Source organism: Phaenicophaeus curvirostris, chromosome 2, assembly GCF_032191515.1.
Source record: "Phaenicophaeus curvirostris isolate KB17595 chromosome 2, BPBGC_Pcur_1.0, whole genome shotgun sequence".
In the NCBI taxonomy this organism is placed as follows: Eukaryota; Metazoa; Chordata; class Aves; order Cuculiformes; family Cuculidae; genus Phaenicophaeus; species Phaenicophaeus curvirostris.
Genome location: NC_091393.1, coordinates 123,740,690 through 123,766,524, shown reverse-complemented (window position 1 = coordinate 123,766,524; position 25,835 = coordinate 123,740,690). Strand labels below are relative to the sequence as shown.

Sequence of the window (25,835 nt, the reverse complement as noted above, 5' to 3'; positions counted from 1 at the left end):
TGTATCCCCCCTTAAAGTTAGTTGTGGTGTCATTTCACCCCCTCAAGTGAGTTTTGTTCCAAATAACCATGTTTCTTCTCTGTGCACAGCTGGGTAGTGACCAGTACAGAGCTGCTTGACTCATTAACCTCAGAAATTAACTACAGCAGGGAATGAGGTGGGTCTGAGCCAACCACACACTAAATCAGAGTAAGTGCTGTCCAGTTTTCCCATTAAATACTATATTTCTAAGAGAGCAGCGAACATAAATGCTCTGAAATCAGCTCTCCAGGTTCTTCCCCCAGAGGGTGGTGGAGCCCTGGAACAGTTCCCCAGGAAGGCAGTGACAGTGCCAAGCCTGACAATATTCCAGAAGCCCACATGTTACCAGCCTTGCTGTTCTTACAAGTAAACTTTCTTCCAGAAAGAAAGACTGACAGAGCTAACACATGGATAGAAGGTCTGTTGTATCTTTATAATAGCACAAGGCATTTCCTGAAGGCTAATTGTGTCCGAGGTTTTTTCACATTTCTATTAACCTTCTTGTCACATGTGAAACAACCAAGCTGTAGGAGTAATTAACAAAGCAAAATACTTTATTTTCAAAATAAAGATTGCTTTCAAAGTCATCTTTTGTCTGTCAACACTGATCAAAAACTATTTACAATTAAAATATTTTACAAAAATATATTTTTAACTCAAAAAAATTAAGATATGACACAGATTAAGTCTGCAACAGTTAAAACTGTAGTCCCAGAAGGACTGGGAGAAGCACAGTCATGTGTAGACAGAGAGTCCGTGATGCACTGCGGTTTCTGCAATAAAGCAGCCTGGCTACCCTATAACAATACTTATTGCAAATACACAGTTAGAAAATACTAGACACCTAAGAAGGGTACAACAAGGTAAGGGTCAGTAGATCTTACCAGGGAGCAAAGGGAAGGATTTCCTAGTTTCAGTTACCAGAAAGTGGCTGAAGTTGTCCTTGTGCTGCTCATCCTCAAGGTGCCTGTTAGCAAAAGCCTGATAAAGGAAGCTGTGCAACAACTCCAGCTCTGGGCTCCCAAGTTCTGTAGCACAAGTACAAAACTCCTACGCGCATCAGACACCATCGTCACTTCATGTTTGCTCCTCCCGAGACATTCTCCTGCGTAGCTCTCGCCTCACTGAACTCACCTTTACCATCAGCAAACATTCAACCAGCACCTTACCTGCTCACCCACTTCTCCTTTCTGTATCAGGGTCAAACCCCCTGCAACATGAATTCTTTTTCATGTGGGATGGCTTAATAATAAACCTTCCAAAAATCACTGCACACCACAGGTCAGAAAGGCTCAATGACTCCCTGGTCAGTGATACTGAAAACAGCTTGGAAAGCTGTCCAGTTGCCAGCAGAGACAAACTTCACAGGCACTTTCTGTCTTCCCAAACTATTGTCTTACACTGACAACTTAGCTTCTAAAAGACTTCGTAACCTAAGACGGCAGCAGAAAATATTTGGAACAAAAAACTCAAGTGTTTAACAAGACAACAATGGTTCCCTCCACATCTTTGAGCAGGCAGGATCCACTCTTTCAATTGCATATTCAGATTGTTCTAGGGTGAATATCAAGCTCATTTCAGTAATCCAAATGTTGGTTCCAAACTTTCTATTTCCCGATCACCAATTTAAGGTGTTCAAGTTTGTGCTCTTCAATGAAATCTTCGACAACAGCCAGAGCTTTGATTTTCATCAGCAAGTGAAGAACTTCTTTTGTTTCATTGCTATAAAAGACAGAAGAAAAATTTTGAGTTAGCGAGACATTTGTGTGCCTGACTTAAGTATTAATTATTAAATTGTAAATGAGTTCGGTATCTCTCCTTGGCATCAAGTGACCACTGACCGCTAACAGTACCCAACATCCAGCACCTCAATCTCTCCCATTAAACCAGAACTGCAGAAGCTCTCCTTCACATTACAGACTCCAGCTTTTGCTTAATGTACAAAAGTGATAAGAACATCCTTGAAAGTGTCAAATATCCAAGACTTAAGGAACTTAGCCAAGCCTGAAAAAATTCCAGAAGCATTTAGGCATTGCCCTCAGCCCCACGATGTGAATGTTGGGGTGTCCTGTGCAGGGACAGTAGCTGGACTCGATGGTCCTTGTGGGTCCCTTCCAGCTCAGGTCACTCTGTGATTACCTGTGGTTACTCCTGTGCAGCGTACGCGCACACTGCAGCAAGTGCTGGCAGAAGTTCAGTAATTCAGGGAGAGTTGATCCACTTTTAAGATCCTGGAACCATCTTTCTGGGAAGCACGCAACCACCTGTTCAACCAAAGATTATTTGGAAGAGTTTAAAAAGAGAAGTGTTTCAATAACCAAGTCACATCATTTCTGACAGGGACTTTTTGGTAGGTTCGGTCATCATTCGGTGTGTTTTTCCTTTGAAAACAAGCCTGATTATCCCCACAAATAATTCTGATTAAGAACCTATGGACCAATACTTGCTCAAAAATGCTTTTACACACCAAGGTCATTAAAACATTTAAATTTTAACAACATTTTAACTGTTGTTTAAATTTCAAAGTTCTTAAATACTCCAGCTTCAGCCTCTTCATAGGAAGAGAAGAGCTTTTAGCATAAACCCTCTTCTGATGCAAAAGTTATCTGTTACCTTATGACACTTTTCTACGTTATCCGGCCCTGGTGGTGTGTTTATGAGGTTCAGAAGAAGGTAACGATTCAGTAGCTTGCTCAGTCCCAAATCACAGATTGTATCTTCTTGTACAATTCCATCCCAAAGCAGAACATTGGAGAGCAGCTGCAGTAAAGAAGAAATAGAGAATATATACACTTGGTGGCTGGACATGGGCTAAAACACAATATCATGGGGTTTATGCAAGACAGGGATAAAAAGATTATTATGGCCATCCAATTTACGTAGTCGAAACTCAGGATTCACGCTCTCCAAACTTACTGTCAGCCACGAATAAGCTAGACATGGTAAATCTTATCAAGTAGGATTCTTATCAAGCAGGATTATCAATCTTACCAAGTGGGACTTGACACATGCATATGAGCTCTACCCTAATATGTGAACACCTGACCTCCCAAAGTTAGTGAGCTTTTCACTGAGAAAAACTGTTATTCATCCTAATCATAACTATTTATCTCCCAGGAATCAGACTCACCTGAAGATGTGTTTCCTGACTGACTGCAAAATACTTTTTTCACTAAAATGAATGTCAAAGAAAAACCAGGTGCATTTCCCCTACCTTAACAGCCGACCAAAACCGCCTTTCTTGAAATTTTGAACACAGTGATGATTTGTCTTCCACAGTACTGGCCGTGAAAAGAAGAAAAAAGGTAAAATAAGAACTTGTTTGTTTTACAAGAACATAAACAGACAATTGATCTTGTAGATTCTGATGAAAATTAGTTCTGGAGTTCTGACAGCAGTGACAGCTGCAACCAGAATAAAGGTCTAGGGAAACAGCTGTCAATTTGAACCCATTATAGTACAATTACTAACAAATAATTTCCAATAAAATTACCAGTTGGAAACACTTGTTTCTACATTTCAGGGGTTCAGATCAACACAGCATTGCTTAGAGTCAAAATTCCTACAACTTTAGCAAAGCTTCTCTCCCAGCTGTATCTTAATCCCACATCTTACAGACTCCTACATATTCCCTTTGTCAAAACAGCATCCAGTAATAAGCATCAACAACATAAAACTTATTTAGGAATGGAGCTGTTGGAATGGGTAGGGCAACAAAGATAATCCGAGGGCTGGAGCACCTCCATATGAAGAGAGGCTGAGAGAGGTGGGCTTGTTCAATCTGGAGAAGAGAAGGCTCTGAGGAGACCTTGTAGTGACCTTCCAGTACCTGAAAGAGCTGCAGGAAAGCTAGGGAGGGGCTGTTCACAAAGGCTTGTGGTGATAGGACTAGGGGGAATGGCTATAAACTGGAGAGGGGCAGATTTAGTCTAGACATAAGGAGGAATTTCTTCACCATGAGGGTGGGGAGGCCCTGGCCCAGGTTGCCCAGGGAAGCTGTGGCTGCCCCATCCCTGGAGGTGTTCCAGGCCAGGTTGGATGGGGCTGGGAGCAGCCTTGTCCAGTGGGAGGTGTCCCTGCCCACGGCAGGGGTGGAACTGGACAGGCTTTGAGGTCCCTTCCAACCCAAACTATTCTATGATTCTATGAATGACAGGAGGAATCAGGGGACAAATGCACACGACGCTAAACCACCTAAACTAACACAGGCCCTCAGATATAAGCTACTAGGGTAAAACCAGACTGGATCTCAAATGCTGGAAAGCTTTTGGCTATAGAGCAAAAAAGCATTACATCAGCAGAGCTACTCGTATGAGAAAGAGCTCACAAACAGGAATAAGGCTGCATAACCTTTCCTGTGATGGAAGAGTAGAAGGCATGTTTGTTCCAGCAGCTGTTAATGGATGTCTACAATATTAATGTACACCTGTGTGGAAAAAGGGTAGAGGAATTTAAAAACAAGTTTAGAAAAGTCTCAGAGTTATCCTACCTTTTAGGATACAGAGGAATAAAGACATCTTCCTCTATAGATTTTTTCATTCTTTGGACAACCATGTTTATCAAATCCTGTTAAAAAAGAAGCATTAATGTGACCTTGCAAAAAAGACTTCATCTTCCATTTATGACAATTTCAATAGTTATTTTGTTCATCTAGAGTTGCAATATGCTTATCAGAGAATCATGGAAGGGTTTGGGTTGGAAGGCACCTTAAAGCCCATCCAGTTCCACCCCCTGTCATGAGCAGGGACACCTCCCACTGGATCAGGGGCTCCAAGCCCCATCCAACCTGGCCTTGAACCCCTCCAGGGATGGGGCAGCCACAGCTTCCCTGGGCAACCTCACAGGAAAACATTTCTTCCTAATATCTAATCTAAGTCTCCCCTCTTTCAGCTCAGAACTGTTACTCCTCCTCCGATCCCTGCACTCTCCAATAAAAAGCCCTCCCCAGCTTTCTTGTACCCCCTTCAGATATTGGAAGCTGCTCTAAGGTCTCCAGGCTAAGCTAAGTAGAGATGCTACTTGTATATAATACACAGAGAGACCATGAATATATTAAAAACAGTAGACAAATCACAGTTGTAGTAATCATTAAAAGACTGCTACTATTATGAAGCAGTTTTTCTCTTTGCCAATTAATTAACCTCTGAGAATTTTCAGATTTTAAAATCCTAGATCTACTTCAAAAGTAAAAGCTTAAGAAGTTGATTGCTGGAGCATGATTAGCATTTAAAGCTCAAATGACGAAAGATGCAAAATCTAAATTCTAACAACTGTTACTGTGGTGAAGCAAGATGAGATCTACAATCAAATTCCTGCTCACAGAATCACAGAATGACCCGAGTTAGAACGGACCCACAAGGCTCACCCAGTTCAGCTCCTGTCCCTGCACAGCACATCCCAACATCCACACCATGGGGCTGAGGGCCTTGGAGCTCCCTGGGAGCTGTTCCAGGGCTCCCCCATCCTCTGGGGGAAGAACTGTCTCTTAATGTCCAACCTAACCCTCCCCTGGCATCTTGCTGCTCCTGCTCCTCCCCTTGTGAGGAAGCAGAGACCTGCAACAAGGTCTCCCTTCAGCCTCCCAACATGTACAAGCAAAATTTTTCTAGGAACAGGGGTTTTCTTCTATCTCAGAGTGTCCCATCTCCCAGAATCTTCATTAAGGACAGCATTAGAAAGCTGAAGATTAACTGTTAAATCTACTTAATATAAAGGCAAAAAACAAACAAGTAATCTGAACCAAACACCTTCAGGACAACGTTCTAAACACTACGAGGAGCACACACAGAAAGCTCACAGTGGATGAAGTTCTCCTTTTCCCAACACGACAGCTTTTACCTCTTTTGCTCGACTGCTTTCATTTTTGGAAAGGACTTGTTTTTCCAAGATGTTATTGCAAAGCTGAACAAGATTCTTGGTCTGTGAAGTTGATAAAGGATCCCACATGCTCTCTACAAATGCTGAAAAAGATAAAACAAATGTCTATCATACACAAAACGCAAGTGGTTATCTACTCTAGTTTCAAGGCATTACAACTGAAGAAAAGGAAACAAAAAAGCTAAGCCTCTCCCAATAATCTTGAGAGGAGGCTCCCTTAGCCTCACCCTCTGGAACTACATAATCACTGCATTTTGGAGCACCATTATATAATTAAACAGTATCTGACAGCAACCACTTAAGGTTTGATCGCCTGGCTAGAGTGAACATTTTCAAGACAGTTTTACTATACCTGTAATTTTTGGAAGAATAGTTTTTTCTATCACTTTAGGGAAAACTACTCGATCAGGATCATCATCCCTTTTCGATGCAGGTAGGTTTCTGGCATTGCTGAATTCATCTATAGCTCTGAACCAGGGCATCTCTTCCAACTCTGTAAAATCCTGCTGAAAGATCATTCCTGGTAGTCATTCAGCTGGTCAGGATTGAAAGAAAACATTCTATCCAATGATAAGGCAGATTCCCACTTAATTTCAGATCCACCCTCATCACTGAATGGGCTAAAACAGCAAATGAGGAAAACTAGATTTAAATCTAGAATTTAAAGGCTCAGATTGATAAAGCGTCTTCAAAGAACTCAGAAATCTTTTGAGAAAGAGTGTTGCAAAAGGGGCTGAATTAAGAGCAAAGGAGAAATTTAAGAAGATTCCAACCATGTGCTTCAATTTCTGAGACCAACACAGTATCTTTCACCTCATTTCTAATGCACTGTGCTACATATAGAAAAAAATATCTTATGTTTCATATGAATACATATTTAAATGATTGAAAAGTGACTTGACAAGAAGAAATGGACCTTCTCCTTCTAGTTAACACTTAATTGGGTTCTGGAACACCCCTACAACTCACATAGGAGTTGCCATATAGAAGTTTTTCCTGCAAAGAGCATGCGTCTGCTCAGACATACTCTCGGCTGCCAGAAATACACATATCACCAATTAACAAAGATAAATACAACAGAAAAGGCATGCTCACAAAGATAGTTCAGTCCAGAAACTCAACAGGCTTCACTGACAATAGATCTATACACGAACACAGACAATTTAGAAGAAAACAGTCAGCTGATGCACCTACCTCCAGAGGATTCCAATTTATTAACTGGACTCTGATCAATGGATTTAATAGCTTAGGGAGGCAGAAACTGATATAAGCATCACAGTAAGAGTCAGGAAACTTCTCTTTCCATTCCTGGAATTTCAACAGGATTTTTCTGATGTCACAAAAATCTGCATGTACATCTTCAAAGATTTTCCTACTATCCTCTAAAACGTTATCTATGGATAATGTTCATTGGAAATAAAAAGAAACAATCATAGAACTTATTGAGGCATTGAGCTGAAGAGTTTATGCATCTCTATGACATATGAAGTATCTGTATGATAATTGCATGTCATTTGTCTTTGAAACACCTCACACTGAAACAAGTTTTAAAACCAGTCCCCTGCAAAACCCAGTTTCAGAAAAAAATACTCTAAGACAACCAAAAAAAGGCAAGTTTCTTTATGATATATTCCACATTCATATATGATCGCTATGTTTCAAATTTTATAGCACGGTAATAAAATTTCAGACATTAAAACTCTCCTGCTGTTATCTGGAGACAAGGTATTACGCCTTTCACTGCTCCTCTTCATCCATTCATTCAAACTAATTAAAACTCCAACCTTTAATTCACTCTATCTTCAGAAAATTAACCAATTACACGAAAACGTGTTGCAGCATTACACTGAAGACTACCAGATCAGCTTTGGCATGATCTAAAAGAGCTTATTTCTTGTTGAAAGTTTCTTGTGTAATGCTACCACACCACAACTCACACCAAAAGAAATCTACAACTGTACGTCTGTTCTTCCCAAGCCATTAGTTGAAACTGTCTGAATGCATTTCTCTTCTACTCTAACTAAGAAAATACATCACAAATGAAGTATCTCTTCACCTTTCCTAACAAAATAATCATTAAAAAAATATCAGAAGGAGATTTTTGTTCTAGGATATCACATTAAGGCTGTCACCAACCTTTGCTCTTCTGGAACTCGGTCTCCTCGTCAGCAGTCAGCTCATCATCACTCGACAGGCCTTCATGGTGAGCGGCAACTCCTGAGCGCTCTCTCGCTTGCCGCCTGCAAGTCCTGTGTTTGTAATGAACTCAGATGAGTTAATCCTCCCCGTGCATGCAGAAGGAAGCTTAATGAAAGATAATCTGACTTCAAAAACTGTACTAGATGTTATGAGAGCAACAGCCTAAGGAAATGCAATCAGGGACCAACAGTAATTGTGTAACCATAACCACACAGACACTGGGGAAGAAAGAGGGGGCATCAGGAACCAACAAACATCTCTCATCTCTTCTGTAAAGTACATAATAACCTTCCCTTGAACTCATTCCTGCTGACAAGGCTAAGAACTCATCCCACCTGGAACACTAAACATCTACCATGGTACTGGACACTATTTCTAACAGGAAACTACTGGGCTCTCAGTTTGATGTCTCAGTTCTGAATCACTCATGCAATATCCCACACAAAAAAGGTGTGACAGCACCTAAGTGCCAATTGCACTCAAAAAGCTATTGCCATGACACCAAGAATCCTATCAGGCTGCAAAAAAAAAAAAAAAACAACCAAGATCTATTAGCATTCAGGTGCAAATCAGCATGAAGAGAACATCATCACCAACTAGATCATTTCTAATTACTGTAAGTTTTTGAAAGCAAATATGTATTTTTTTGCATAATCTCACTTAGTAATCCTACATTCTACATTCCAGATCTACATTCATCACTGCATAAATGACAGAATGTCAATGTACAGTACATAATACCTACCTTCGATGTTCACACATTTCCAGAAGCTTTGTCTTCTCATCTCCTTCCAGTCTACCATTAGTTGGTTTGTCATTCCCACCTATCAAAAACAGAAACAGCCAAAAATAAAATGGAACTATTTTTAAGTTCCTGTTCTCTCAATAAGAAAACACTGATTCTCCTTCAGCTGTTCTTTGTTTAGAAAACAGCCAAAGATAAACCTCCTAATCAAAACTACCAGTCTCCAGAATAACACACAGGAAATATTACTTGCTAACTGCACAGTCAGATGTTGTCGTTCCCTTGTAACAGTTGATGGAAAAGTGAGTTTGACAAACTCCAGCCAATGCTCACTGGTTCCCAGTCCTGGAAAAGGAAGTTAATGCCTTTGACAATAGGCTTTTAGCAGTGTGAAAGGCAAGGGTAGGGATCCACCTTCGTCTGTATGTCAAAAGTTAAACCAGGTAACAAATTAGAGTAATTTCCAGGGGTGGTTCCAACATTAAAATCAAGTTCAATCCCTAATTCATGCTAGTCAAAAATCATTACACTTAGATTTCAAGTCCAGTCAGCTGCCCACTGTTTCGCCGCTCTCCGAGTGGTCACTGGCTGCATAACCCCAGTCACCCCTACTCCAATTCCTGAATCCAACACAGAAACGGAAATCGGAAGAACTTTAAGTTGGGCCATTCACTTGTATCACTATGAGCTGGCTGATATCTGCAGAACTTGCCAAAAAAAAGTATTATCATAGAAGAAAAACAAGACTTTCTAGTATAGTAAATACAACTAGAAACATAAAAAGCAATTAAAAGTACTAAATATCCAAGTATAGTCTCATTTGCAATGAGATGGAAGTAAAATTATTTTAATCATAGAATGGTTTGAGTTGGAAGGGACCTTAAAGATCATCTAATTCCACCCCCTGCCATGGGCAGGGGCACCTCCCACTGGACCAGGCGGCTCCAAGCCCCATCCAACCTGGCCTTGAACACCTCCAGGGATGGGGCAGCCACAGCTTCTCTGGGCAACCTGGGCCAGGGTGTCCCCACCCTTACAAGAAAACATTTCTTCCTAATATCTAAATTAAATCTCCCCTCTTTCAGCTCAAAACTGTTCCCCCTCATCCTATCCCTGATCAAGAGTCCTTCCCAAGCTTTCCTACAGGCCCTCTTTCAGTACCGCTGCTAAAATAGTAAAAGGTGTCCCCAGAGCCTTGTCTTCTCTAGGCTCATCAGCAATTCACCCTGTGTAGCAAGAAGACTAAACCCATATGATCTGTAGTTACCAGGAACTGGTGCATCTGGACTCCCTCTGTTCCCAGCAGCTCCAAGCACACTGTTCTTTCTTTTGCCTACACAGTTTTAAAGGGTTTGGAATTTTGTGTGGTTTTTTTTTTTTTGAACAGCAGTAGCTAAAGACTCGCACAGCACAAACACCACATCAATGTGGAAAGGAAATATGAGGAAACCGTAATAATTTTTGTAACGGTGACTCAAAAACACTGATTTGTTTGAGATAAAACTCTTACACAAAATGGCTTCTTTACTCTTTACTTCACATATCACCTCCTGGTCCGAAATCTCCATTCAAAACTAAAAGTTTAAAACTTCATGCAAACCATAACTGTGCATTTCTGCTCAAAGAGTGAATGTTTCAGTAAGAAAATATTTGAAGTTCATACTAACTTGTCAGACGCTGAATATAAGCGGATTCATTTTTCAGCTCATCTTGCCTTCGTTTCAACACCCTCATGGCTCGCTGCTGAAGAAGTGCATGTACAGCCAGTTCTACATCATTAACACATTTCAGCTGAAATACAGTAAGCAGTCATCAGGTTTTCAATTAATGAAAATCCAAAAAAAATGAACAAAAAGCAGTTTCCATGTGTTTTCAGTATAGCCATGAAATTAGAACCAAAGTATCAGAGATTGAAAAGTAGGCTCCTGGTCACTGGAATTTTTCAGGCTTTTTTTCAGGCTAAAAACACAAACCAAATGCCAGTTGCTCATCACAGAGCTACTTCAGCCTTCATACAAAAGCATCCAATAGGAGACTATTGGTGCACTTAGTGTGCCTTCAATTCCCTTTTGAGCCACTAGCCATTAAAGAACATGTATTCGTTAACTAACATGTATTCATTAACTAACATTTGTTCTCTTTGAAGTTACACAAAAAAATTCACAACGGCAATGTGATTAAATGACCTGCGTTAGATTTGATAGCACTACCCATGGAGGATAACAGCAGTTTACTTTCACTGAGGTCACCCTTTAGGCAGTTCCTCCTCTTCTTCCCATCATCTTTTTAAATACGCAAGGTTTGCCGTTCAGATTCATCAAGGTTTGCAGTCCAGAAACAGATGCAGCCAACAAGGCAGGCAAATTCTCACAGAGCTCAGCTAACTCAATCCCAACTCAAACTTAACATGAAATCCTTACTACCTCTGCCATGTACCTCTGAGTAAAGACACATCGAGCGATCCCCAAAGTGAGTTGAAGCACCAGCACTCATTCAACTTCAGTGCACACTAGTTACTAGACCTGCAGAAAACTCCCTCCAATCACACCTTGTTTTCATCCAAAAGAATCCAGGTGAGATCGTAGCTCACATCAGCACTCCTACACTAGCTTGATCATCACTTCAGCTGAGGGTTGATTTGATTTTTTTCTTTATATTTTGTTTCCTGCTACATTAAAATTTCTAGTAGAAATAATTTTTAACAGACTGCTATCCCTCGCCATTGCCAAATAAAACCCCTCATCTTTTGTTGACAGAATGCACCTTTATCCTCTCAAAAAAAAGGAAGAGGAAAATATACATACTTTTTCATTCAAACAGTTTATCAAGTTTTCTGCATATGTTTTCATGGCCCTGTAGAATTTGTAATTCAGAGCTGCATCTGAAGAGTTCTCCAGCTCCTGGACTGTCATCTTCGAACTTTCAATATCTTCCAGATATTTTTCATACTCCCTCTGGTGGGCACGGTGCACATCCTGTAATGAGGTTATCCTGAAAAAAAGAAACCCAGACAACTAAAACCAAATGCAAAATGAACAGTTGAGACACCTCAAAATATTTTTCCTATTATAATCACATTCAAAATCTTTGCCTGGGTTAATAATAGTACTTGCATTTGAGCAAAGAAGCATCAAAACTTGTCCACGTCAACATCTGCAGAAGCACAGGGTGTGGACAAGCATCATGCTTTGAAGACTCAAATGTTTCTTATGTGGCTGCTAGTTCTGAAAGCATCACTGACATTTTACCTGGATTCCTAAATACACCACGCTTCCCATAAACATATTGAGTCAAATTTTGTGGTACCAGATTAAATTGATTCTATTCATCACAACCTGGGGAAAACTACAGCTCATGTCCACATGTCCATACTAGTTTAACGTAGATGCATGGAGAGCAGCACCACGCGCTCACTGCTAAATACGAACCAACTGAGGACTCTGCTGCTCGTAGGTGGTAAAACCCAGGAACCTATGCCTATCATTGCCACTAACTATCAGATAGGTAGCAAAGGAATGTTCACATGTTACAACTCCACTTCCTCTTCCTTTTCTCCCTTTCCCTCCTTACACATCCCAAGCAAGCCTGTAACAGAACCAAGAAACAGCCCACAGCTCATCTCACTTCTTTGAAGCAGGAAATGCTTTAATGAAAACAACTGAACCAAGCTATGTTTCTCTACTGTGCTACAAGGCTTAAAAAAAAGCTATTTCAGATGTGTTTAACATGATAAATGCTATTAATTTTGCATCAAACTAATTCCCTCCCCCTTCTTGCTAATTCCCAAATAGGCTTCCCACTTTTGATAGCCTTTTCTCATTTTTCTTACTTGACTCTGCACAAATTCACACTTGAACTCATTCCGTTCAGGCCATTATGGCAAGAGAAGCATACAATTCCACAAAAATACTCAGTCCAATTTAGTCGCCATTTTTTAAACAAGCAGGTCAATGACAATATGTACGAAGCAAAGCACGTACAGAGAGAACTCAGGGTAAGTCCATAACACATATTTATGTTTCAGCTGTATAACGTCACTCATCTAAACTTATCCAAACAGCTGCTTCCTGATGACAGGGGAGGGCTTACCTTCAGATGCCTGACCCAAGCTGTCCTCCTCACATTCTCTTGGAGGTTCCCACCTCCATCCCAGGACACTCCAGCTGCCCATGCAGCAGCTGAACTGCTAAAGAAAACTCGCAGCCTGGCACACAGCTAAAGAAAAGGAATCAAGGCGGGTTCCAGTTTGTCTAAACAGGCTGTAGAGAATTTGCTTTTGGAAACATTGAGCTATTTTTGCAGCTGGTATAAGAATGACCATAGGATTGCCAGCTCCATCTGCCCTGGCTGAAGTTTTGTTTGCTGGTTAAACATAACATTGAATCAACACTCCTGTCAAAAGCTACCAACAAGCACAAAAAGCTGCTGCCATTTAAATGAACTTGCTCACTAAAGTTCTAGTTGATAAAACACTGTTGAAAAGTCCAAATGCTCCCTCATAACAAAGCACTGCCAGGTGAAGTTAAAAAATTATAGTACTCTGCTGGACATCCTAACAGGCTTACTACACATGAAATAACAACCAAAATTCTCCAATACCCTGGAAAAAGAGCAAGATTTCGAGGCTGTGATCTCTCATCTGTGACAAAACCTCAGACAACTCAAAAGGTAAGTTCGTAAGAGCAGGCTTTACCTTTCAGTCAGTCGCTTCTTCACAATTTCCAAGTTGACAGGCGGTAGAGAAACAGAGGGATCAATCTTTGGTTTAGCTGATCGAGACTTATGCAGGGCAGCATCACCATAAGCTTCCTACAAGAATTTAAAGTGTTAATTTGCAATACAACATTTATACATCTCTCCCCTCTACAGTTAAACAAGACGTATCACTCGAGTACACAAGGCACGTGATATAAATGAGATACATCTCATTCATCCAATGAAGCACAGAAAATGTTGTACAGAAAACATACAGAACAAAAGCAAGGAAAACAGTATAAAAATATATGTATGTGTATATATATGTAGTATATATAGGGTATGTGTACATATATAGTACATAGTTGTGTATATTTATAGTATATATGTTGCATAACAGCATATAGTGCATAAACATATAAACAGCACGAAGTACTCCATAATTCAGAGTACGCTTAAGTTGCCATCTTGAGCTGAAAATATTAACAGCTTTCAATATGCATCATGCTCCTGTACCGACAGCTGAGACTTGGCTAGTATCAAGGTTCTAAATAAAAAATGCAGAAATAAGCTACAGGCAAGCAGTGATGATGATATTCTATGATTCATTCTATGATTCTACATCTGATCTACTCATATCTTGCTTTTTAAAAGTATTTGAATATATTTATGATAAATTTGCCCTCTATTAGTCATTTAGTATTCTTTCTCATAGTAAACTGATATTCCCTCCACCCTCAAAAAATATGAATGCCACCTTCTGACAAAGCAAACGACCAAAAGACCGATTTTTCATTCTCACAACTCAGCTGTAATTATAACTGAAGAAGCATTCCAGTGAATTTTAGCTTATAAAATAAGACACTTTGCATTCTAAACCAGTAGAAGTTTGTATGTTAAGATGTAGCCAAAACACAATCAGTTGGAGCACTCAAGTCTGTGACTAACAAGGTCTGTTATTAAAAATTGTTGCAGTTTCCCAAACAGCAGAAAAAGTTTTCCAGAAACAAGTAGAGGATGAGGACCCAAGAACACCAATCACACTGGATTTGAAATTCAGCAGCAGCAAAGACATAACTTTCTCTTAGTCCTCCAACTACCCCCGTTTAACAGGCGGAAATGTCTCCAATTGCCCATTCTGAAATAAAGAACTGGTTATTCAGATCTTCCTAGCTTGAGCCAGAGTAGGTAATTCAAGCCAAACCCAAAACTTCTAGCTCATCAGAAGACACACAGTTTAATTTTGCCAATTATTTACCAGAAAAAAAAAACCCATAAGAACTCTGCTGAACTATGAAAGAGCTCTCAGACTGCCACCCAACGGGAGCTCGGCATAATGAAAGAATAGTTTTTGCTGTGCAACTTTTTGGCCTTTGCAGTATTTACATCCTCTTGCTTTCAAGATTCCTTGCATGCCAGCAAAACTACTAAAAAAAGGGTCCAGAACTTTTCAGTCTTGAGTCACATAGAGGCAGGCAGACAATAGTCTGCTTCTCTAGACAGAGATTACAGATTTTCATTACTCTCTTCCCCTATTCCTAACTGCCTTTTCTCTCAAGAATTAGGGTGTAACATCCTAAAAACCTCTCTAATGAGAGAGCAGGCAGGAGCTATGATAGTTCTTCAAAACAAGGCACCTTGCCAATGAGCAAAAAGTAACTTTCAGTGGTCACCTGAGAGAGCTTCACAGCTTTCTTTATTTGCTGTTCTTCCCACTTCATTTGTGCTTCATCTTCACTTGATTCACCACTCACAGACACTGGAAATGAAATAATCATCATTAGCTGTAAGCACACACTTCATTTTCCCCTCCCATGTTTTCCCTCTAAAGCTATAATAGTTCTCCCAACCCTTACTGAGAAGCAATACACAGAAAAAACAGCAGATTAAAAAACAGTAGATGAAGGACTTCCCAACTGAAAGGCATGGAATTCCACAACTGGTGGAACTTGTGGAATCCACATCAATATTAATTTCCCCAACATTCTGTTTCTCAGGCAACTGCAGTACGAGGTGCACAAACATCCCTTTTTCACATCTCAAAGCAAAGCTGTGCATAATATATACAAATAAAAGTATAAGGAGTGTTAGACTGTAACACAGCAACATTAAACACAGCAAATCCTTCAGTGGTCTAAAATGTATGCTCTAATATAGATACAAAACTAACTATTTTTAATTGGACTTGCAGAAGCAGCTCATAGTTACACATTCCTCATAATTTTCATTTAAATAATAAAGAAAACCAGTCTACAACCCAGTAAATGCTTCATAAACGGTGAGCAACTATAAGATGGGGGGAAAAGCAATGGAAAAGCCACATATGCTTTGCATGCAATAGGTTTGCTCACATCTGAAGGGCTGGGTTTTCGGGTTCTTTTTAATCTTTTCAACAACAGCCATTAACATCAATACAGGGAGAGCACTGGGAAGACCAAGCCAGAAGCAGGAGGACAATTTAGAAAACATCAGTGCGACATTTTGCCTTACACCACAGCACCTTTACTCACATTAAACGTTGTGTCCCCTACCAGGCCACTGTTTGCAATCAACAAGGCCAAAAATAATGCAAAAAGTGTTTCTCAAAGCATCCTGTACCACCACAGACTACAAACAGAAAAACATCCCAGATAAACATTAAACACCAGCCTTTTGCCAAGACCCACAAGAAGTAAAGTCTCATGCTGCACCAGCTCTTTACTGGGCAAGTCCCATGTTCTTCTAGATGTCATGAAAACAAAGCCACAGCCACTGGGAGGAATGGCCAAACTCACCCATGTGTTCAGTCATTCTCTGCCTAAGAGTCCTCATTTTAGGAGCAAAATCAAGATTCTCCCTTTCAGGCTCATCTTCACTCTCTAAATCACTGCTTCCTCTTCTCCGAGAGGCCTGACGACTGTTTGAAACATCCAGTGGAAGGTAATCAGCCCGTGTGCTGGCTAAGTGACGTCTCCTCCGAGCAGCATCAATACCAGCCGCACTGGGGACACCACCTGCATTCAAGACAGAAAACCTGAGCAAAACACTGACAGCAACACTCTGTGTCACTCCAAATGCCAATAATCACCACTTTCAGGATCATTATACAACTCTGAACACAGGAGACATATTCTTCTACCGAGCTTCTACTGAGCAGTTGACCATGTTCAAGATAATGAGAAAGGAAAGCTGCTGTAAAAAGTAGCTCTTGGTCTAAAAACAAAGTTCAGACTCTTTTCTCTTAAATAAACTGCTACAGGCCTGCCCTTTTTTTCCTCCATCTCCCAAAAGATACAGGTTACTGAACTCCTAGAGTTAACAAAAGAATTCAAAGTTTACCAATTGCTGTGGTTTGAGTTAAAGTAGGATCAGCTTCTGACTCTTAACTCAGTCCCTCTAAGTAACTTCTCTCTGAACACTAACTGCACGTTTTTGAGACAGCGTTCGTCTCCCAGAGTGATAAGCAGGGCACTGGAATGCAGAAAGGCCAATGCTTAGACTTATCTCTCCTGTAATCAAGGTTATCTTCAGGCTGGTGGAAGGGGCCACACATGCGAGGAGAGGCCAGTAGGGTAGGTGACCCCAAACTGACCAACCCATAGACATCACACTCGGTATAAAATTGAGAGATCACAAGGGCCTCTCTCTTCTGCAATGGCTGACACCCAGCGAGGACCTCATCTGTCTGGTTGCTCCTGATCCCAGATCCATGCGTTCCTGATCCATGGACCCACTCCCTTGTGTCTGCTCTGCAGTACCTGCGGTGACATTTGATCATCAAGGGGTGGGGGCACGATCTTGTATTTCTGTATATTTTATTACGAATTATTCTCATCATCATTATTATCATCATTTCATTAACGCTGTAGTTTTAGTTTCCAACCCACAAGCCTTTCTCTCATTTTCCTGTCCCTGAGGGAAAGGGAGCCGAGAGCCCAGCTGCACAGTTTAAGCTGCCAAAATTTAGCTGGGCCAGGGCTGAACTGTGACACCAATCAAACAGCACAAGTGAGCTAAAATTTTAACCTCATGAAGACAATTACGCATTGTTAAACAAGAATATTTTTTCTACCAGTCTTTTGAAACTAATGGTCATAATTGCTGATCAATTTCCCAAATTAACCCAGAAATACAACAAATACCTTGAACCAAAAATACTGGGGCACTGTCACTGTTCTTTCAGAAGGGCAGCTCCAACTCCACACAAACAAGATGCCTACACCCTACGTGACTTAGGCAGAACAGGATTCATCTCACCTGTCTTGTAAGGTATTTCAAACTAAAAATGTTGTAAAACAGCTTCCCTTAAAAATAACAATCCAGGCAACTAACCTGGTGATAAATCCTTCCTTCTTTGTGGAGAGCTGGATCCATTTTCAGAGTCTGAGCTGCTGTAGTCCTCACTTTGTGAGGAATAATTTTCATCTTCCTCTTCTTCATGAGCTCCTTGGGTGTCAACAGCTCTAGGCTCTGACTGAAAAATTTCTGTATTAGGGAAAAAAAGGCAAGATGAGTTATTCCTGTTTCAGCTGCTGGAATCTGATGTGCCACAACTAGTTACCAGTAGCTATTTACACCTTACTACAGCAAAGACCAGTCACTTACTGATCTCCAGCTGTTCTTATCAAAACAGGTCAAACCTTCCAGCATCACAAGGCAACCACATAACAAGCCAGTTCTTGTCTCAAAACAAAGCATCTGTAAGAGTTCTAAGATAATACGTCCTTCCATGACAAAGAGCAAATTTATATAGACAAAAGCGATAATATCAGCTCCCAGACAACAATTTATTAATACCCTGATGAATCGAATCATGTGAGCTATCTCCCTTAACTTCACAAACTGTATTTAGAAAGCACTTTTTTCTCTAGCATGAACAAGGAGGCAGTCCCTGTTTAAACCATACAGGCTTATCTGCATGTCTTGTCCCTGGTAACCTCCAAAGTCATCAGAAACACTGATTTCTCTTCACCTGCCCCTACACCTTCAGTAAATCATCACATTAGTGAACAACAGAATGTACCACCTGTTACAAGAACACAGGCTATAAAGAGTTATTAAGGAAATTAACCATCTTGTTTGAATCACAAAGGAAATTACCTCAATCTACTTCATTTTTACCAAATAGTAACAATTGGGGCTTATCTGAATTAACAGAGATGTTAAAAAGGGACTAGAAGGGAAGAGAACTCATAGGTGCACTCCAGAAAGCCAACTGTATCCTGGACTGCATCAAAAGCAGCGTGGCCAGCAGGGTGAGGGAGGGGATTCTGCCCCTCTGCTGCACTCTCATAAAACTCCACTTGGAATCCTGTGTCCAATTCTGGAAGAACCAGCATAAGAAGGATATGGAACTGTTGGAACAGCTCCAGAGGAGGCTACCAAGACAATCAGAGGGCTGGAGCACCTCTGCTCTGAGGACAGGCAGAGAGTTTGGGCTGTTCAGCCTGGAGAAGAGAAGGCTCTGGGGAGACCCTGGAGCAACTTCCAGTACTGAAGGGACTCCAGCAAAGCCAGGAAGGAACATGGAGGGACAGGACGAAGTGGGATGGCTTTAAATTGGAAGGGGGCAGGAAGAGATTTGGATTAGACATTAGGAAGAAATTTTTCACATTGAAGGAGATGAGGCCCTGGCCCAGGTTGCCCAGGGAAGCTGTGGCTGCCCCATCCCTGGAGGGGTTCAAGGCCAGGTTGGATAGGGCTTGGAGCAGCCTGGTCCAGTGGGAGGTATCCCTGCCCATGGCAGGAGGTAGAACTGGATCACTTTGAGGTCCCTTCCAAACCAAACCATTCCACAATTGTACAAAGAACAGCCTCCCAACTGTTCCACCAAGGTCAAATGTAAAATAATTTCATCACAAATACATCTAATGGTAGTATTTTTACACCATTATTATCACTTAAAGATTTTTTTAATATATTTTCATATACAAACATCATAAGGTACTTAAACTGAAAAAAGTACTTACCTTTACTTTCTTCAGTTTCTGTCTGAGAAGGCAGTGGGCTCTCCTTCTTTTGAATTCTAAAAGTTACTTCATTGAAGGATGGCTTTTTAACCTTAAAACATTCTCCACCTATCCAGGGAAAACAAAACAATTTTGAGTTAATAGCAGAGCAGAAAATCATACAATCCTAGAATGGCTTGGATTGGAAGTGACCTCAAAGCCCATCCAGTTCCACCCCCTGCCAAGGGCACCCCATGCCTTCCCACCCTTCTTTATCCCACCATGTCCCTTCTCTCCCTTCCCTCTTGATCCCATCCTGTCTCAGCCCTGAGGCCCCCCCCTCCCTCAATCCCAGCCTTGAGGCCCCCCCCCCCCTCAATCCCAGCCCTGAGGCCCCCCCCCGCCCTCAATCCCAGCCCTGAGGCCCCCCCCTCCCTCAATCCCAGCCTTGAGGCCCCCCCCCCCCTCAATCCCAGCCCTGAGGCCCCCCCCCGCCCTCAATCCCAGCCCTGAGGCCCCCCCCCGCCCTCAATCCCAGCCCTGAGGCCCCCCCCCGCCCTCAATCCCAGCCCTGAGGCCCCCCCCGCCCTCAATCCCAGCCTTGAGGCCCGCCCCCCCGCCCTCAATCCCAGCCTTGAGGCCCACCCCCCCGCCCTCAATCCCAGCCTTGAGGCCCACCCCCCCGCCCTCAATCCCAGCCTTGAGGCCCCCCCCGCCCTCAATCCCAGCCTTGAGGCCCCCCCCCGCCCTCAATCCCAGCCTTGAGGCCCCCCCCCGCCCTCAATCCCAGCCTTGAGGCCCCCCCCCGCCCTCAATCCCAGCCTTGAGGCCCGCCCCCCCGCCCTCAATCCCAGCCTTGAGGCCCGCCCCCCCGCCCTCAATCCCAGCCTTGAGGCCCGCCCCCCCGCCCTCAATCCCAGCCTTGAGGCCCCCCCCGCCCTCAATCCCAGCCTTGAGGCCCGCCCCCCCGCCCTCAATCCCAGCCTTGAGGCCCGCCCCCCCGCCCTCAATCCCAGCCTTGAGGCCCCCCCCGCCCTCAATCCCAGCCTTGAGGCCCCCCCCCCGCCCTCAATCCCAGCCTTGAGCCCCCCCCCTCAAACCCAGCCTTGAGGCCCCCCTCCCCCAAACCCAGCCTTGAGGCCCCCCTCCCCCAAACCCAGCCTTAAAGCCCCCCCCTCAATCCCAGCCTTCCCCCTAATCCCATCTTTCTCCCCCTCTAATCCTTCCTGTCCCCCCCAATCCCATCCTTTCCCCTCCCTTTTATTTCACTGTGTCCTACCCATCTCCGCCCCCCCGCCCCACCATCCCCACCTTCCCGCTCCTCCTCGCCGCCGAAGCTCAGCAGGGCCGCTCCCCGCGGGGCTGGCGCTGCCCCGGCTCGGGGCGGCTCCTCCCGGCTCTCCCCGGGCTCGGCCTCTGCCGGCTCCGGTTCCCCCTCGCTGCTGCTGCTGGCGCCGCTGGACGGGGCGCGGCGGCGCCCGCGGAACCCGCGCGCGGGGCGCCGGAACATGCCGGGCCACGGAAGCGGCAGCGCCAGCGCGCATGCGCGGCGCCGGGACCCCGCCTAGGCCCCGCCCTTTATACCGCAAGCGCGCCCACATTCGGAGCAGGCCACGCCCCCTGCTTAAACCACGCCCGGATAGCCCAAAGCCACGCCCCCTGCCTTAAGCCACGCCCCATTCGTCCAGAGCCACGCCCCTTATGGCTTAGGCCACGTCCCTCGCCTGAAATACAGCGCCGTCCAAAGCCACGCCCCCTGAGCCTTAAGCCACGCCCCTCGCTGTGTAAACCACGCCCCCATAGGCGCCCAGTCCTGTGCCTCCTAAGCCCCGCCCCGTGGGGGTGTGGCCAATGAGGACGAGGGGGCGTGTCCACGCGATTAACCCCTGAGGGCGGGGGGGGGGAGGGGTGTGGAAGAGGGAAAAGGGAGAAGGGGAGAAAGAAGGGAGAGAAAGAGGGAGGGAGGAAGGCAGGAAGGAAGGAAGGAAGGAAGAGAGGAAGGGAGGAAGGAAGGAAGAGAGGAAGGAAGAGAGGAAGGAAGGGAGGAAGGAAGGAAGGAAGAGAGGAAGGAAGGGAGGAAGGAAGGGAGGAAGGAAGGGAGGAAGGAAGGAAGAGAGGAAGGAAGGAAGAGAGGAAGGAAGGAAGGAAGGAAGGAAGAGAGGAAGGAAGAGAGGAAGGAAGGGAGGAAGGAAGGAAGAGAGGAAGGAAGGAAGAGAGGAAGGAAGAGAGGAAGGAAGGAAGAGAGGAAGGGAGGAAGGAAGGAAGAGAGGAAGGAAGGGAGGAAGGAAGGAAGAGAGGAAGGAAGCGAGGAAGACAGGAAGGAAGGGAGGAAGGAAGGGAGGAAGGAAGGGAGGAAGGAAGAGAGGAAGGAAGAGAGGAAGGAAGGAAGAGAGGAAGGAAGGAAGAGAGGAAGGAAGAGAGGAAGGAAGGAAGAGAGGAAGGAAGAGAGGAAGGAAGGAAGAGAGGAAGGAAGGAAGAGAAGAAGGAAGGAAGGGAGGAAGGAAGGAAGAGAGGAAGGAAGCAAGGAAGAGAGGAAGGAAGAGAGGAAGGAAGCAAGGAAAGAAGGAAGGAAGAGAGGAAGGAAGCAAGGAAGGAAGGAAGGAAGAGAGGAAGGAAGGAAGGAAGGAAGGAAGGACGGACAGGCCCCTGAGAGACACCACTTGTCACGGATTTCTATTTGGACATCAAGCCATTGACCACTGCTCTCTGAATGCTGCCATCCAACCAATTCCTTATCCCACCAAAGCGTCCACCCATCAAATCCGTACCTCTCCTCTTTAGAGAGAAGGATGTTGTGGGGGACTGTGTCAAAGGCCTTACAGAAGTCCAGCTAGATCACATCCACTGCTTTTCTCATGCCCACTGATGTGGTCACCCCATCATAGGAAGCCACTATGCTGGTCAGGCAAGACTTGCCCCCCGGTGAAGCTGCACTGGCTGTTTTGAATCACCTCCCCATCCTTAGACTACATAGTTATATCACAAATATTATTTATAAAACCTAATAATAAAGAAAGGTATCTTCTAATAATGCCTTATTATAAATATGAAGCTTACTCTGTAACTTGTCAAAAAGTAATCCCCCATTTTTACTCCTCGCTCCAGGTTTAGCTCGCAGAAGGAGTCGGGCAGGTGCCAGCGCGGGAGCGAGGGAAGGGGAACATATGGCTGGGAACAGAAGGAACGTGGGATTGTGGCAAGCGATGACTTCAATCACTTTGCATGGTGAAGCATTTTGCTGTAGCCCCTACCAGCCTTTCATTTCTGCAGCGCCAGTGTGAGCTGTGTGTGATGGTCCGTGTGGAATAAAACGCATCCAGCTTCACTTGAAACCGTGACAGCTACATGGAGCAAGTCCTTCGTGCCTTTGTGTCTCAAGAGAAACACCCCAATAGCAGATGTTTGAAACGTTCTTGCTTAAATAGCTCCACCTTGCTGTCCTTCATCTGTAAGACAAAAATACCAATGTTAACTCGCCTCAGGAATCTTGTGAAGAAGCAGCTGAATTTGTGAAGCACTCGTTATAGTAAGAACAATGCAAAAACCCAAGAGACAAATATCTAAAATATATTTCTCTTCAGCACTGGTCTTTAGTGGTGTATATTAAATAAAGCCCGAGGCTACACAATGAATAGTGAGGATTACAAAAACTTTAAAGTAACAATTTGCTAAGCACCATTGGTAGAATCAGTAAGGTTGGAAAAGACCTCTCTAAGTCAGGCAGAGGCGGGCAGTAGCCCCTGAAACTGTCTGTGTTACATCAGAATAGCAAGAATCATCCTTGAGGGAAACTTCTGTGTTTCATCAACACAGAGTTATGGAAGTAGACTTCCATAAGCCAGCTTAAAACCAGTGATCTGTTTGCCCTGTCAATGATTCCCTCACTCTGTTAATTACGTTATTAATCACATATTTACCGTCTTACACTGTTTTGCCTGTCTTTACGATAGCACTAATTTCCTCTACAGCTTGCCTGCAACTTTCCAGAGATCTGTGAATCTGGAAAACTTTCCTTTTCACAGCAACTCACTGAATGTTCGGAAAGAAGTGAGAAGATTTATTTCAAAAGTGATTCTTACATCATTTGACCCTGAAAAGCAACACATAATTCCAGAGAACGTCACAAAGCTCAGGTAAGAGGCACACCATGAGGTGCAGTACATAGGATCTGCCAAGGCCCCTCTATTTCCCACACTTGTTCCTTCTCAAATCACCTAAACCCCTCCCTTTCCCTGCCTTGGGTTCCTCCCTTAAACATTCCATAAATCGTCCTGTGCAATCCTAAAATGCTTTTCCCCTGCACCACACAACATGCAGCGCAACCCCAAGACAGTAACCTCCTGCTCCCAAGACTCAACCTTGATGAGTTTCACACCTGGATCCTGGGGCTGTCGGCTCTGCTGGGACAGCCCTGGGAAAGACCTGGATGAATTCACTCCTCAGGAATCTGTAACCAGGGTTGCCACCTGCCGTTGTGCCCCTGTGCTCCTCTGGGTTTGTGGAGATGGAGCTTTGATGGGATGATGGACCCTGTAATGAGTAGCTGGGCTAGATAGTACTTGGTTTTCCCCACCGTTGCCTCCCTTTGGGCGTACACACAAGCTTTTATCACATAACCTAACCATATGTACCCAGTGACATGTTTCCAGCACCTTAAACTGAAAGCTTTGGGGGAAAAATATGTATTTCTAGCAACAGCCAGAGGGATAGCAGCCTACTGGGATTCAACTGGCTTCTTGGCTTGCATTAAAACAGGAGTGTGGAGAAACAAATGCAGCTGAACTGAACTTGCAGCTCTGGCTTACCAAGCTATTATTTACTAATTACAGCATATGCATTGCAAATTGCAACAAATAACCTTGCTCAACAGCCCAATGAGTTATTACCAGCACTGGAAGCTTGGGAAATCCATGTGTGCTAGAATGTTTCTGAATGACTGCACTGCAGCCAGGTTTTGCAAGTCAAACTCTGTCTGCCTGCTCAGCAAAATAACACCTGTGCTTGGCAGGCAACAAAGTCGGGACATAAATATTTTATTTCATACAGCTATTAGGTAGCAGAAAATCCCACAAATGAATACAGTAGTGTGTGCCACTCGTTGTTTTAAGAAATGTAGGGGTTTCTGGTTCAGAATCCAAACCAGCATCTCTAGAAGTACTGTTTCTGCTGCAGTGTGTGCTTTGTGCCTTCTGTCCCTATTGGAAAAGTTATTATTCAGAATCAACACCAGAAACACAGTGCCCCTGGTGTATCAATAGAATCACAGAATGGTTTGGGTTGTAAGGGACCTCAAAGCCCACCCAGTTCCACCCCTGCCATGGGCAGGGACACCTCCCACTGGATCAGGGGCTCCAAGCCCCATCCAACCTGGCCTTGAACCCCTCCAGGGATGGGGCAGCCACAGCTTCCCTGGGCAACCTGGGCCAGGGCCTCATCACCCTCAGCATGAAGAAATTCCTCCGTATGTCTAGTCTAAATCTGCCCCTCTCCAGTTTATACCCATTCCCCCTCATCCTATCACCACAACCCTTGTAAACAGTCCCTCCTCAGCTTTCTTGTAGCCCCTTCAGGTACTGGAAGGTCGCTATAAGGTCTCCCCAGAGCCTTCTCTTCTCCAGGATGAACAACCCCAACTCTCTCAGCCTGTCCTCCTATAGAAGGTGCTCCAGCCCTCTGATCATCTTTGTAGCCTCCTCTGGACCCGTTCCAACAGCTCCATCTCCTTCTCATGTTGGGGATTCCAGAACTGGACACAATCCTCCAGATGAGGTCTCCCAAGAGAGGAATAGAGGAGCAGAATCCCCTCCCTCGCCCTGCTGGCCACGCTGCTTTGGATGCAGCCCAGGACACGGTTGGTTTCTGAGCAGCGAGCACACGTTGCCGGCTCATGTCAAGTTTCTCATCAACCAGCACCCCAAGTCCCTCTCCATGGAGCTTCTCCCAGTCACATCATCCCCCAGCCTGTATTGAAACTGCAGACAGCCCCAATCCAGGCGACGGACCTTGCACTTGGCCTTGTTAAACCTCCTGAGGTTCACACAACCTTGCTTCCCAGCTTGTCCAGCTCCCTCTGGATGACATCCTGTCCTTCTGGTGTTGCAGGTGCCTGAAAGTAAATATTAACTTGTTCTTTTTTTTATCCCACTGAGTTTTGTGCCTCCAGGTTTAAATAAAGACCTAGGCTAAAGGCAGTATCTAGCATTTGCTCAAAAGGAAGAAACCAGTTGAACAGTGATGTGAAAATGAAAGCTGGCAGCAGGGTTAGGTGAGGGCTCACGGCTTCTCTGTTAGCTGAGGGGAAAAGGAAGCAGCGCAAAAGGAAATTTAGCATGAGTAATGGAGATGAATCTGATAAAGGGTCAGAGCCGTCA

The 25,835-nt window shown here is 44.0% G+C and overlaps 1 protein-coding gene across 2 annotated transcripts; it reads right to left on the bottom strand.

The window, feature by feature from the left end:
* Positions 1-457: 457 nt before the first annotated feature.
* On the bottom strand, positions 458-20,974 carry GCFC2 (GC-rich sequence DNA-binding factor 2). Of its 2 annotated transcripts, none has more exons than XM_069850749.1 (18): positions 20,776-20,974; positions 19,486-19,593; positions 17,849-18,001; positions 16,312-16,530; positions 15,211-15,296; positions 13,536-13,651; positions 11,647-11,833; positions 10,510-10,633; positions 8,843-8,921; positions 8,035-8,147; positions 7,093-7,292; positions 6,251-6,404; positions 5,860-5,981; positions 4,511-4,587; positions 3,236-3,302; positions 2,635-2,781; positions 2,161-2,285; positions 458-1,743 (listed from the first exon to the last, which is right to left on the bottom strand). In XM_069850749.1, the coding sequence occupies exons 1-18, from the start codon at positions 20,972-20,974 to the stop codon at positions 1,629-1,631; spliced, it is 2,391 nt and encodes a 796-aa protein (XP_069706850.1). In that variant the 3' UTR covers positions 458-1,628. The 2 variants fall into 2 exon arrangements, with proteins under 2 accessions (XP_069706850.1, XP_069706851.1); XM_069850750.1 differs by having other exon boundaries at positions 6,251-6,401.
* Positions 20,975-25,835: the final 4,861 nt, after the last annotated feature.